At 41.3% G+C, this 13,801-nt stretch overlaps 1 protein-coding gene across 1 annotated transcript in view; it reads left to right on the top strand.

Moving 5' to 3' along the window:
- Nucleotides 1-2,741: 2,741 nt before the first annotated feature.
- The window catches only part of LOC306762169 (serine protease HTRA1A-like), a 34,092-nt gene continuing 23,032 nt past the window's right edge, over nt 2,742-13,801 (top strand). The window contains exons 1-2 of the mRNA XM_079248582.1: nt 2,742-3,330; nt 13,300-13,399. Coding sequence (XP_079104708.1) covers nt 2,868-3,330; nt 13,300-13,399 — 563 coding nt within the window. The 5' untranslated portion in view covers nt 2,742-2,867. The remainder of the gene's footprint in view (nt 3,331-13,299; nt 13,400-13,801) is intronic.

Raw genomic sequence — 13,801 nt, 5'->3', positions numbered from 1 at the left:
ATTCAGCTTGATTTGACTGTGCAGTCACTGATCAAATCCTCCTCTGCCCTCTTGTGGAGAGAAATCTTCCCCCAGATTCTCTTTTACTAACATACCATTTTAGTTTTAGATTCTTTATTGACAGATAAAGCGATTTTAGTTTCCAAAATGGAAATTCCAGTTTTTCTCATGAGAAAGAAAGTGGTTAAAAAAAAATCAGCAAATTTATTGAAAGCTACACAGCCTGTGCAGGATGAAACACTGGACACTTAGACAAGAAGCGGGGTAAATGGAATGTATCGTGGGGAAGAAAAAAGCTTCAACATGACTGAACATGATGCAAGGTTAAAGCAGTCCTGCTGCTTGTCCTTAAAATAAAAATATACATCACTGTAATGCATCACGTCACTCAAAATGAGTAAAAAAAAAGATTAAAATCTAAAGGCAGACCATGTGTCAGTAGTTCTGCAATTTAATAAAAGCAAATTAATAATGACAAAGGCTTGTTACTATAAAATAAAGGTTTAATAATTTAAAAGCAGTGCCCAGCTATTATTTATACCAATGCATTCATTTATCCATCCATCCACTTTCTTAACCGCTTTGTCCAATTAAGGGTTGCATGGAAGCTGGAGTCTATCCCAGCATTCACTGGACGGGAAGCAGGTTACATCCTGGACAGGTCACCAGTCCATCACAGGGCTGCATTTATGTTACATTTCTGTTCCGTTTCACAGTTTTAGTTTGTTGCATCGTGTTTCACCAGTTCAAGCTGAAGAGTAAACTCTTAATCTGCAGCTAAGGCTGTTAGAAAGCATAAAAAAACAGGATAAAACTTGCATTTGAACTGTGGTGTTGAAGCGAAGTCCAAGTAGTCTGCTTTCATAGCACAAGTGCTTTTCATCCTCTAGAAATGAGATTCCCCTCAGATATAGCGATGGTTGTCTGGAGCCACACTGTGTTCACAGCTTCTTCACTCAGACTGAACAAGCTGCGACATATTCTGGCTTCAGTCTCCAGTTTTACTGTGAATTTTACAGCATGATAGAGATCATGTGAAGTTCTGCACTTAAAGATGGAAAAATAACACACACAGCTGGATGTTCTTCATCGTGCTGTTCAGAACGGGAGGCTGGGAGACACTTTTTTTTTCCTTTTTTTTTTTTTTTTTGTGGTTTCAGACACTGAAGTCCCACTTTGGTCCATCAAGGTCTTCACTCGCAGCTGAGACATCATAGCAGACTGGAGAGGAGAGATCACACAGACCTCAGCGGCGTTACTGCCCTCGGTTGGAGATTGGGTGTTCCTTATGGATGAGGTTGTTTTCATCTGCAGATTTTCCCACCATTCCTCGCCAGTGCCACAGAAAGGGCCTGTTGATACTCATTCATTTTACATGAGCCAACAATGCATGTTGTTGTGCAGTAAAATAATAGTGTTCCCCCTTTTTTTTTCTTAAATAAATACCCTTTCATTTAATAATAATAAAGAAAATAAGCTTAACCTAGATTCTGGTTCACCATTAGATCCACTCCCACTGTTTCCAGTGCCGCCTTCCACCTTGATATTCCTCTTAAGTAATTGCCTTTTAGATAGAGAGGCTTGTGTTACCCCGACCTCTGGCGCGCCACGGGGCGTTTCATCCCTAAAGTTCCTCCATTTGCAAGCAGCAGTTCAGACGCCCTCTCCTGCATTCATCCATCAGGGGCCATTTAAACAACCCTGTGCCCACAATCAATCATGTTGTGTTGAGGCGTTTTATGGCGCTGATTTATTACAGTGCAGTTTATTAGACTCTCACAGCTTCACCACAGACGTCTAAATCCAACAGAGCTCTGTTGTCCCCCAGCAGTCATGTTTGCATTTGAAATGCTTGTCCCCTGCATCCAAAAAACAAACAAACAAATAAATCTGTTTCTTAGAATAAGCTGTTAAATAAACTAATTTAATGTGGTAAAAATTGCTATTGATTTGTTCAAACATGCTGAATGACATTCAAGAAGATCATGATGAAAAGATAAATAATGTCCCCTTATTATCTTAAAAAATATAAATAAATATCTGGCACCAATGTGCAGCATCAACTCCAACAAATCCCACAACCTTTTTCCACCCCTAATTTTCCTAATTAGCCATAATGCTTGTATTCATGCCAGGAGTGACTAATTTATGGGGGAATAGTAAAACAAGAAAACAAAGTGTGAGGAAATGGGCCTGCAGTCCAGGATGAGAAACATATGGGCTCCATTACAACTCAAACCTTCCATTGGTGTCTATTTTTTTTAAATCTTCTGTCTCTTTTTAGTTCAAGTGTTTAGATTAATACCATTTTTTCAGCCAACAAACCTCTGAAAAGAGAAAAAATGTTGCGCTTTTTCAAAAAACAAACAAAAACAAAGTCTACAAGCTCCAGAGGTCCAAGAGACATTCTGACACCCTCCTCAACTGTGAGGGATGAATGTGCACGCTGAAATAAATAAAATAGGCAGTTTTTTTTTTTTTTTTTTTAAATCTAACTTTCCTCTACTTCCCCACCCTCTGCTTTTCATTTCTTCCACGCGCTTATGAAGAGGCATCAATCCGAACAAGCGCTTCCGTTGACGGTCACGTGAACGCACCATGCCAATCGCCAGGCTCGTTCCGGAGGTCCAGAAAGAAGAAAGTTGCCTGTTTGATGCTGTGCCAGCAGAAACGTAGAGTCGCGTAATTGGTTGCGCAGAGCTTCTGTTAAATGCCTCTCCAGCTGAAAGGACTCTCCCCCCCTCCTCTCTGCTCCGAGCTCTCCCATCCCACAACCCCGCAAGCTGACAGCGAACTTTTCTAAGTCTTTTCAACTTTATGATAATTTTGTCCTTAAAAAACCCTGTTGAAATAATTTTTTTAAAATAATGTTTTGGTCGCCGCTGCTGTGCGTAATCGTGGCCGTTGCGTCAAAACCGGGAGATGCGCAAACTTCCAGCCGGTATGTTGTCGGATGTCCCGCTCGTTGCGACAAGTCGATGTGTCCCCGGTTACCAGCGGACTGTCAGGTGGGACAAAGCCTCGATGCCTGCCGCTGCTGTACGGTTTGCGCCTCCGGCGAGGGGGAAGCGTGCGGCGGCAGCGGGAAGCTCGGTGACCCGGTGTGCGGAGAGGGGCTGGAGTGCTCCGTCTCCAGCGGGGTGGCGTACACTGTCACGGTGAGGAGGAGAAGCAAGAGCGGGGTGTGCTTGTGCAAATCCACCGAGCCGGTTTGCGGGAGCGACGGGGTGTCCTACCGGAACATCTGCGAGCTGAAGAGGGTGAGCCGCCGGGCGCAGAAGCTGCAGCAGCCACCTGTTCTTTTCATCCAGCGAGGAGCCTGCGGGAAAGGTAACTATCAGCTTCTTCTGATCAACACATGATTAATAATAACCCCCAAAAAAACAAACTGAAACATTTTTTCCCCCGAATTAGTTGGAAGTTAAGTTATCGTTGAAATATGATCAGTGCTGGTTGATTTCAAGAGTTTTTCCAGTATTTTGCATCATTTCTGTACATTCTGCAAGTGAATGAATGGAGTTTAACTTGAAAGTCCTGCATGCCATCATCTCAACTGGATCCTGTGCCTGACTGCTCAGTCCTCACAGGACATTTGTGGCCTGAAGTTGACACAGATGTTGCAGCTTGAAGCTGCATTCAGTGGGACACAGTCCTCATGTGTCTTGGACAACAAGAGTCGCTATTCAAAAGGGCTTCCCACTCGTTCTTGCATTACAATGAGCCTGATCTGAGGACTTTTTTTTTTTATTTTTATAACTTTTTCCTGACTGAATGAGTCATGAGTCCCCTTGTGTAAATTTTCTTTCTTTGTGTGTGTGTGTGTGTAAAATTTAATGTGTGCTTAGGGATTAGTTCTGGCACTCACAACTGGTAGTCACATGGCTGTAAACTGTTTGATTGTCTGCAAATGCAGTTTACATTTTCTAATCAGAAAGTTTTTTTTACAGCCAGATAAGAAGATAATAAAGGTTTTTAAATGATACTGATGTGATATTTATAGCTATTTGTATATTTAAGTGTCAGAATGTGGACCTGTGCTCTGTCAGTGTTATTTGATAGCATTTAGTCCCAATCAGAGCAGCTCTGTTATAAAACGACACAATTCTTTACTTTGCTGCCTTTTAAGCAGCAAAGCCGAGCTGAGAATACACTGTACAGTTTCATGTGAGTCATTCATCATCATGAACGTGGTATGTGTACGTACTGTATCTCAAGTCATGATATGAAACACGCTGGAATGTCAAACGATCAAACTTTTGGACATGTGAGGCAACAGGTTGGAAAGATATTGTATCTAAAAGTTTGGTGTGCATGTCGTTTACACATGTTGATTAGTTGTAGTTGACTAGTAGTGGGCACCACATGCGTGCCTGAATGAAAAAAAACTCCACACCTGTTGCCTCAAAGACCTTTAACTTTGCTCAAGGCTTGGAAACTTACTGTATTTCCCCACAACAGCCTTCCCTCCCCCCTCCCAACTGCTTCCTCTCCTTTCTTTTTCACTCTGTCTCTGTGTTTCTCTTGTCACTCATAAATCACACTTTACAGTCTGATGCAGGAATTTTTGGCACGGACTCAAAGCCGCATTTCATCCTCCACTTAAAGACTGTTTAAAACAGGCAGGAGACGCAGAGGAAAACACAACATTAGCCGTCCATATTTTTGGGTGAAGTTTACTTTTAAAAAAACAAACACACACACACACACACAACAACGCGTTGGCGCAGTGTTAGGGCAGTCTGCGTGGCCACATTTGTGTCTCTGTCATGTTCGCAGCTTAAATGGTTAAGTCATTCCCAGCAGAGCATGTCTGAAGCAGACTGCGGTGAGTGCTACTGATTTTCCAAGGCACCCGGTGAAAATTTCCTGAGCTGCTATAAGCGAGTCATATTTCAACTTGGAGGCGTTTTTCTATCCAAACTGCTTCTGAACAATTCTATCTGCAGCAGCATGCTTTTTTTTTATTTTTAAATTTATGTATTTACTTTAACTCCAGCATGAGTTGTGATCACAGCCACACTTAAAGAATCACAGTTAGAGAAACTCGACCCCCTCTGAGGACACACAGTTACCCTGCAACCTGGCCCCATGTAAAGAAAACATATGCGCCTACAGTTGCATGATCTCATCTCATGTCTGCACTGCAAAATTAATTAGAAAAATGTTTCATTTTGGCAATAAAACTAGGTAACAGCATTTCTGTGACATTCAGGTCTCATTTCCTAAAGGTGACCCAGTTTTTAAGAAGCAGGTTTTTTTTTTTTTTAATGTGTTTTGAGTCTTTGACATTCATAGAACTGAATCAAGGGTCTTGTTTATGATGAATTCTACTAACACTGCTTCTGGTTTAATGTCGGAGCTGCACGTGAGAGCTGCTGAGCAAAAACTGGGGCTGCTCAGGGCCTGCACCGCTTTACGTTTCATTACGAGCTGATGTTGCAGAATGCACTCCGTGACTCTGACTCCCGAGATTTGCTGAATGTGCACATTCTTCCTGAACTTGTCTCGGCCGCACATAATATTAAAGCATCATTTCTCGTGCATGTGTCTGCCTTTTTTTTTTCCTCCCTGCATCAGTCTGTTTGTCTGTTTTCCTCATCTGCTTGCTTTCCTGTTCACAATGTCTGCAATTCTTCTGCTCTTTTCATTCCTCTCTCTCCTCAAACTGCATTTGTCACAGATTCTTATCTACGCAGCCCAGTTCTCTTAAACTCCTTGATTTCTCTTTGTTATATGAAAACATAATATTTTCATGTCCTCTTTCAAAGGGGATGCTACTTCCAAAGACTACATTATTTATTTGTTCTCTCTGTCCCTTTCCCCCTCTGATTATAGTCCCTGCTTAGCCACCATAAATCTCTCTAAATGTTGCTTGTGTGTGAGAGAACTTGAGCCTTAGTGGCTTTAGAGACAGTTTTAAGGTTGTTAAATGAACTATAGGCAGCACAGATGGAGAACCTAAGTGCATGATTCAGCACTGTGCTGGTGCGACTGCTGCAGACCAGCTTGTGTGAACAGGTGATCGCTCAGTTAGCCTTGCAGAGGCGTTAAAGTCTGGCTAAGAGTCATGAAAAGCTGAAAAGATCTACAGCACCAGAAACAATCTTGAGACAATTGATGCTGTAGTTTAATAAACGTGTGCAAAATTTGAGGAATGCAAAAATAACAGGCATTTTAATGAGTTTGGCACTCGGTATTTTGTCTGATCACCTTTGTTCTTCAACACAGCCTGAAGTTTTCTTGTAACTTATTAAACTAGTCTTCAGGAATACTTCTCCAGATTTCATGAAGGACTTTCTAGAACACTTTGGATGTTGGCTGCATCTTGTTTCCTTCTCTGATCCTGCATTACTAAAGCAATGTGAGATCATCATTTTCAATTCAGCTCTTGTGTTATTTGAAATAGGTCTGCTTTTTCTCTTGATTTCCCTTCCATAAGTATGTCTTCATAAAGCCCACCCTTCCAGGACCTGAGAAAAACTACAGCTGCATTTCCATTACACTTAGAATTGTGCAAAACCTAAATATCACAATAAAAATGCAAATAGAAAAGCTCTTAAATATTGCTAAAAAAAAAGTTTACGCTCCCATGAAGTGGTTTTTTCAGACGTTTTTCAAAAGTATAATGAAATCACTTTTATTTTTGCATTTACGTGTCCCCGGGCGTGACGTAGGGGGTCATGTGACCACTTCATTTCCAGTAAAGATGGCACGGTGTGGAACAAACAACAACAAATGTCAGGATTTTATAAGGAATTAGAAAAGAAAATAAAAGAGAAAAGCTTAGAAAAGCGGTGACTAATTCCCAGAGGTGGCAATTCCTGGTCCAGAAAGTAAAGTCCTGCCATGTTTTTGGATCTACCTGTACATTTAGAACAGGTTTTTTCACTAACAGGCTTGTTTACCTGCTCATTAAATTCAGCTGGTTTGGTGACTGGTCGGAACAGCTGCTGGACAGGACTTTTACTTTCTGGACCAGGAATTGCCACCTCTGCTAATTCGCAACAAAATAATGCTGCGTGGCTGCAGTGTATAAGCCAGAATTCCTATAAAATCTCATCATTCGGACTAAATTTGAAGAGAACTGAGGGTTTTGTGCTAAACACCATTAAATGGAAAGACCTATAAATCAAGTTTACTGTTGATGTTTGTCAAAACTTGCTAATATTGCTTTTATGTTTTAAAAAATTGAAATGGAAAAACAGCTAATCTCTCTGGTCCACCACTTGTTATTGCTTACTTTGTCCTTCATTCATTCTGCTTCCTCAGCTTGCCTTTAAATTTTTATCTGACAGCTCTGTGAGAATACCTGACATGTTATCATTGCTTTGTCATAAGTGCAATTACAGTTGTGTTTGTGTCAGGCTGATGGTAGAGAATAGTCTAAATATACAACTCAAAACCTGTCCTTTGCTAGATTTTCTGTTTCTTGGACACAACTTGAGTTTGGCTCCTTTTTTATGCCTGAAAGATTCATATGTCAATGTTAAATGGCTTTAAAAAAACATAGAACAGCCTGAACTGGAGAGGCTGGACTGAAAATGAGTGAAAAAAGCAGTAAAATCTAAAGGAAAACTTTAAAATACCTTCAGAAAGTCTGGCTCCTTAGAATCAAAATACACAGAAAAGAGGGATAGGTCTGTCGCTGGCATGAAGAAATCACAAGGAGAAGAGCACGGAGAGTGTAGAATAGCTTCTTTGGGTCAGGAAGGTTCCCGACTGAGTGAAATGACCTAGATGTCTCTAATGTAAGTTGCAGTCTGGGAAACACTGTACCATTCTAATGGAAGTGGACTAGATGAAGCCTTTCCACTTTCTAAGTGAAGCTTCATGGACTTATGATCAGCTCAGAGTTGATATTATAGGAATTTTCCAGGAAAGAGATGTAGAACCGGATTGTACTATTAATACAACATGATTAAAATAGGTATAACCCTGCAGAAGTAGAACTAGAGCTTTTATGCAATACTAGTGATTTCTGGACATAATTGCACAGGAAAATCAGCATAAGCAGCTTTTTTTTTTTTTAATGTCACTTCTGTAATGAGTGACAATCAAGTCATATTTTGCTTTAGGTCGTCTATGTTGGCGCTTCATGTGCGTCAACATCTGTCATTGCATCAGCTAGTTTAAATATGCTGACCTTCACTTTGCACCTCTGCTGCATTGCCAAAGGCCTAATGATCTTTCCGTCATGTTTCTCTTCGGGGTGGTGGAGTGAGTTGCACCTGCTGCTGAGCTGGAGCCTCCCTGTGTGTAGTCACCATGTTCTGCTTGTGCTAAAGTGTTGTTTGCAATCTAAAGACTTACATTTTCCTTACTTTCTAAATTTGCCATAAAGATAAGTGGTTGTCTGTCTGGTTTGGTACCCTACTTCTCACTTTGTTGCCTGCCGGAGGAGGCTTCAGCTCTTTAGCAACCATCCTCATCGAAAAGCAGGTGGATAATGGTTGGATTTTGTTTTTTATTTTTAAAATTGGCTCATTACAATTTCCATTTAGGTCAAGGAAAAGTGTGGTTCAACTGACATGTTTTTGGATAATCTGTATATAAATGGAGGGAGGGTAACGGGGCACAGGTGGAGCCAGTTAGGGTGGGAGGGGTTGGCAGGGAGGGGGTGGGGGGGTAATTACACAGACAGGAAATGAAGATATCTTAAATCAGCATGTTCAAAACAACATAGGAAATGACAGCTACAAATGAGTCAAAAAGGAACAAAAACACAACCTTCTGCTGCAGGCAAGGCGTTTCTGTACATAAATAATTCATGCACATTCATCTCACATTGCATATTGTGGCGTCTATGCTGCAGAAACATCCCTTTACACGGATCACTAGCTTTTCTGGTTGCATTATTCACTTTATTATGGGAGACATCAAATAAAGTTTTAATGAATATTTACAAGAATCATCAAAAGTACAAAATTCTCCAAACAGTGATGTTTCAACAAAATTTAAAAAAAAAAAAAAAAAAAGATTTTTAGAAAATTTGTCCTTTGCCTTTTTAGTTATGCTTTTCTTAAGCTAAAGTAGCTTAGTGTATTTAACTATCACTTAAATCTTCTGGATGTTTTTAAGGAGGAAAAACGCTGCTTCAGTCTGCGGGCGCCAATAAAGCGTGCAGTACGTATGGGAAAACTGCAGAGGAAAACAAGCTGAGATGTGGAGCTGGGGCGTTTGTGGTAGTATGTAGAGTTGGGAGGGGTTAATGGTATAGTGAGACTTTAGTATGTGTGTGTACATTAGAAAGACATGGCAAGAAAAACTGTTGTTATATGAACATTTCTTGAAACTGTTTGAACAACTTTCATGGATCTGATACTTGAACCGACTCCAGAAACAATCCTTCAGACATCTGATTGTTGTTAACGGATGTTTAACTTCATTTGGGTCTTTTATTAGGAGCCACTAAACTTCTCCATGTGTCCTCCACATGCGGAAAATCTCGTATTTTATCAGGTCAAAACAACCAAAAGCAAATCATTTGTCTTTGAATGCGAGTGGAGCAAACTCTGCCAAACGCCGTCCGTCCGTTTGGCGGACTGACGTCACAGTCTGAAAGTTACTGAAGATTTAAATCGCCTCCCATAGGAGAAGTATTTCAGCTTCCTGGTTGTCCACATATCTTTTGACCTAAATCAGGGAAGGCCAGCTCTGGTCCTTGGAGCCACAGTCCTGCAGGTTTTCCATGTATCCCTGCTCCAACACACCTGACATAAATGAATCAGTCATTGTGCAGAACTTTATTGGCTGTTGGATCCGTTAAATGTGAGCCAGGTATGTTGGAGCAGGGATACATTAAAAACCTACTGGACCAACTTTGCACAGCCCTGGTCTACATGCACCTTCTGCATAATACATGTAGAACTTTTTCTTTTCAAACTTTTATCCGTCCAGCTCAAGTGTAAGCACATTTCAGAAAACCCCAAATGGCATCTTCTCGGCTCTTTCCTTATCTTCTCACCATATAAAATCCTCTCACCAGTAACACTGTGATGAAAGGAGTTTTTTTTTTCACACTGATAATGAGATTTATCTGTCTGAATCCCGCCCCCCTTCAGATTTAGCTGTTTGTCCTTTATTGTCTCGTAAGTTCAGACTGTCGTTAGTTTTGTTTTCCTTATTCTACTGTTGTTTCATTTAAACTTCAATAAGACAAACCTATCGCATGGATGTCTTTTATTTTTCTCGCAGTACCCAGTTGGATGGAAGACTCCTTTTCTTGGTCGAATCCCAAACAAATAGAAGCCTTTAGTGACATTAACATCTGCAGATGTAGATGTAGAGTTTCAGACATTATGTAGCTATAAAGTGATGAAAAGGGGAATTAAACCCTCAAGCTTTTTTTTGTTTGTTTGTAATCAAACTGATCAGTTTTATCTGACATTTTTGATAAGTATAGTTGAGTATTATCAGTATAGGATAGTATAGTAGGTGTGTCTGCGATGGACTGGTGACCTGTCCAACGTGACCCCGCCTCTCGTGAGTGATTGCTGGGATGGGCTCCAGCTTCCCCGAGATCCTTAATTGGACTAAGTGGTTAAGATAATGGAATAATGAATGCATATGTGTGTCCAAACCTTTGACTGGTAGTGTAGATGTTATTATAAACCTTTTCCAAACCATAAATAACTACACAACTTGCCTTGGTGACTGAAGTAGTCCTCAGTATCGCTGATTACATTCTGTCCCATGAAAAGTGAGATTCCAGCTGAAAGCTTCACGCTTCTGAAACATGAAGTTAGCATGTGAAGTTGGAACATTTGTTTTGTCAAACTGGCAAGAAGTAAGTAAATAATCCACTTTGATTTCAACATTTCTGTAGAAACTCTCATCTTTTCTCTCTGAGGAATCTCCTGCATTGTTATAAACATCACACATGCAGTTATAACCAATGCATTCTGTAGGGAAATGTCCACAGAAACAGAATCAACAGGTTGTCATTGTGGTAATTCAGCGGAGTGAATTATTTAAGAAAGGAATACTGAGACACAAATCCAAAGACTTCAACTCCATGTCTTTCTCTTTATTAAGTGCTGATCAGGGATTTAGAGTTCAGGTGCATCAATAATCCTTTGGAATTTAAGCAGGCAGGAGTTTTTCGTTCTAGCTTATAAATTATCTCAAACCTACAACAAAAAAGTAAACTAAGGAGTAACAAATATTCATACAAACACACACACACACACACACACACACACACACACACACACACACACACACACAGTGGCCTTATGTCCTTTGTTGCAACTCTGGTGTGGAAAACTTCTGCTTCCTGATTTCCCATCCTCACCATATTGTCATCACTGGGTTTACAGCCTTTGCATTGGTACAGGAGTGTGTCTCTGGTGGTAAATTTAAGCATGTGTGTGAGGAGGCCTCACTCATCTCACTCACCTCACTGCAGGCTTACTTGTGGTTCCTAGAGTCTCAAAGAGCCGAGCAGGAGGCAGAGCCTTTGGTTATCAGGCCCCTCTCTTATGGAATAAGCTCCCAGTTAGTGTTAGGGAAGCAGACACCCTCCCCACCTTTAAGACTAGGCTGAAGACTTATCTTTTTGATAAGTCCTATAGCTAAGGATGGTTAGCATCCCTTAGTTATGCTGCTATAGGTTTAGACTGCTGAGGGACATTTCCTGATACACTGAGCTTCTTTCTTTTTCTCTTTATCTCTTTCTTTTACCCCCCCCCCCCCCATAACAGTGTTGCATCATTAACATGTATGTCTCCTGTCTCAGCAGGTCTCCCTGGCCGGGAGTAGCAGTTCCTGTTGTCTGTTGTCTTTCTGTCCTCTTCCCCCCACACAGCAGAGGCAGATGGCTGCCTGTCCTGAGCCGGGTTCTGCCGGAGGTTTCCTTCCTGTTAAAAGGGAGTTTTTTCCTTCCCACTGTTGCCAGTGTGCTTGCTCAGGATGGGAGATTGAGTTGGACTCAACTCAATCTGTTGGTTTCCTTATATAGGCTGTTATGAATTGGCCTTCATTATGTTTTCCCCTCTGTCTGTAAAGCGTCTTGAGATGGCATTGCCGTGATTTGACGCTATATAAATAAAGTTGAATTGAATTGAATTGAATCATAACATGCCGAAGTGGAATTGACTGGAAGGCTGTATGACTGATCCAGAAACAACAGCGATCTGGCCTCTGGGCCTGCTGCTTTCCGGAGCAGTAATCCTATGATAGCCGACCACGAACCACCGGGTGTGAAAGTAGCTTGGGGAAAATGAACCCAGCATTTCCATTCTCTTTCTTTCATATGGTGGTGAGCTTGATGCATGGCATTGATCAGACGTAATATTTTACATATAAAATAAAAAGGAAAACACGTGTGGAGGTTTGGAAAGAAGCATCTCTGTTTGTTTAAGAGCAGCTTCTCTTTTAGGATCAAAAATACCTCAACAGATATGAAATGGAGCGGATTTAAAATTTCCAGAGATGTTCATGGCACTCAGATGATGCCCTTTTAATCACTTTAATGATCTCTTGACTTTTCCTTTTGTGGCACATTGAGGTTCGCATTTGTGTCTCTGAGTGAAATCTCTCGACAACTGTTGGGTGGATTGTCATTAAATCTGCTCTCAGACAGTTGAGAGCAATCTGGTGATCATATGACGGCAAAATCTCCCCCTGCGGGTTGACAAATGTTATCATACTGTATAATTTAGTGGTTCTCCTTCTGGCAAGATGGTTCTCATTCCATGCTTGTGTTAGCTTAACTGCACCTCAAGCAGAAAGTCTCCTCGTTCTTCAACCCTGCAATCAAAGACGTCTCAGGTGCCTTTTGACTTAGTGTTTTTCTTGACAAATCTCGTCTTTGAGGAGAAAGTAATGAGTAAAGATGCATGGCTGCAGCAGGGTCCTGAGCTGGAGTAATGAAAAGCACAGAGGAAAGGGTCGGAGTTATAATTCAAAGCTTTGTTTAAACTTTCATCTGAGTGGGATTTGATTATCAGGTAGAACACTTCCTCCAAGCAGGGTGCATGACTGAGTTTAACTTGGAACTCCTTATTCTTGTCGTGGGTGTGTGTGTAAGTGGTGTTAGGGACTTTGTCTGTGTTAGGTCTTCGTTGTTATGTTGAAGCCCAGAGCTTGGAAACGAGCATGTGTGTCAGAGCTGAGCTAGACTGTCTGTCCCTCATGTGTTATAATAAAGACACATCCTATTTGTCATCTTTCTATTCTCACACACTTCCTACATCATGCAGCGTTTCAGAGTGACTTCTGTTTATTTTTACTTGTCTGACATCTTACATCTCTGTGTGTGTGTGTGTGTGTGTGTGTGTGTGTGGGGTGTATTTCCAGCTCAGGACGACCCAGACAGTCCGAGGCACAAGTACAACTTCATCGCCGACGTGGTGGAGAAAATTGCTCCTTCTGTGGTTCACATTGAACTTTTCCGCAAGTACGTGTGAGCCGTGCACCTGTTTGTCCGTGTGTCTGTGTGCAGGGGAAGGATTTACAGCCCACCTGCGTGCTGAGCCAGACTTCAGCAGTTGGTAGAGCACTTTCTTTTGCACCAGAGGCTTTAAACTCGGCTTTAATCACCTCGCCAGCTCTCGTGCTTTCTCCTCTCTGCTTCTTGTCGTTCGGCGGCGCCTCGCTTCCCTCATCTGTGTCATCACCGCTCTGTCAACGTTGCCTCTAAAGTGCTTGTTTAAAAAGTCTGCAGCTTTCTGAATTCCAGCCTTCTTCTTCAATCACTGCTTCCCTCAGATCCTTCTCCTTTATCCAGCATCACCTTTCATTTCCTACCTTCTCACTGTTAATATATTTATTTTGTGCTCATAAAACATCTTCAGACATG

The sequence above is a fragment of the Telmatherina bonti genome (assembly GCF_933228915.1).
Source record: "Telmatherina bonti genome assembly, chromosome: 11".
Taxonomy (NCBI): Eukaryota; Metazoa; Chordata; class Actinopteri; order Atheriniformes; family Telmatherinidae; genus Telmatherina; species Telmatherina bonti.
The sequence above is the reverse complement of the archived record's forward strand: the minus strand, read 5'-3'. Positions and strand labels throughout refer to the sequence as shown.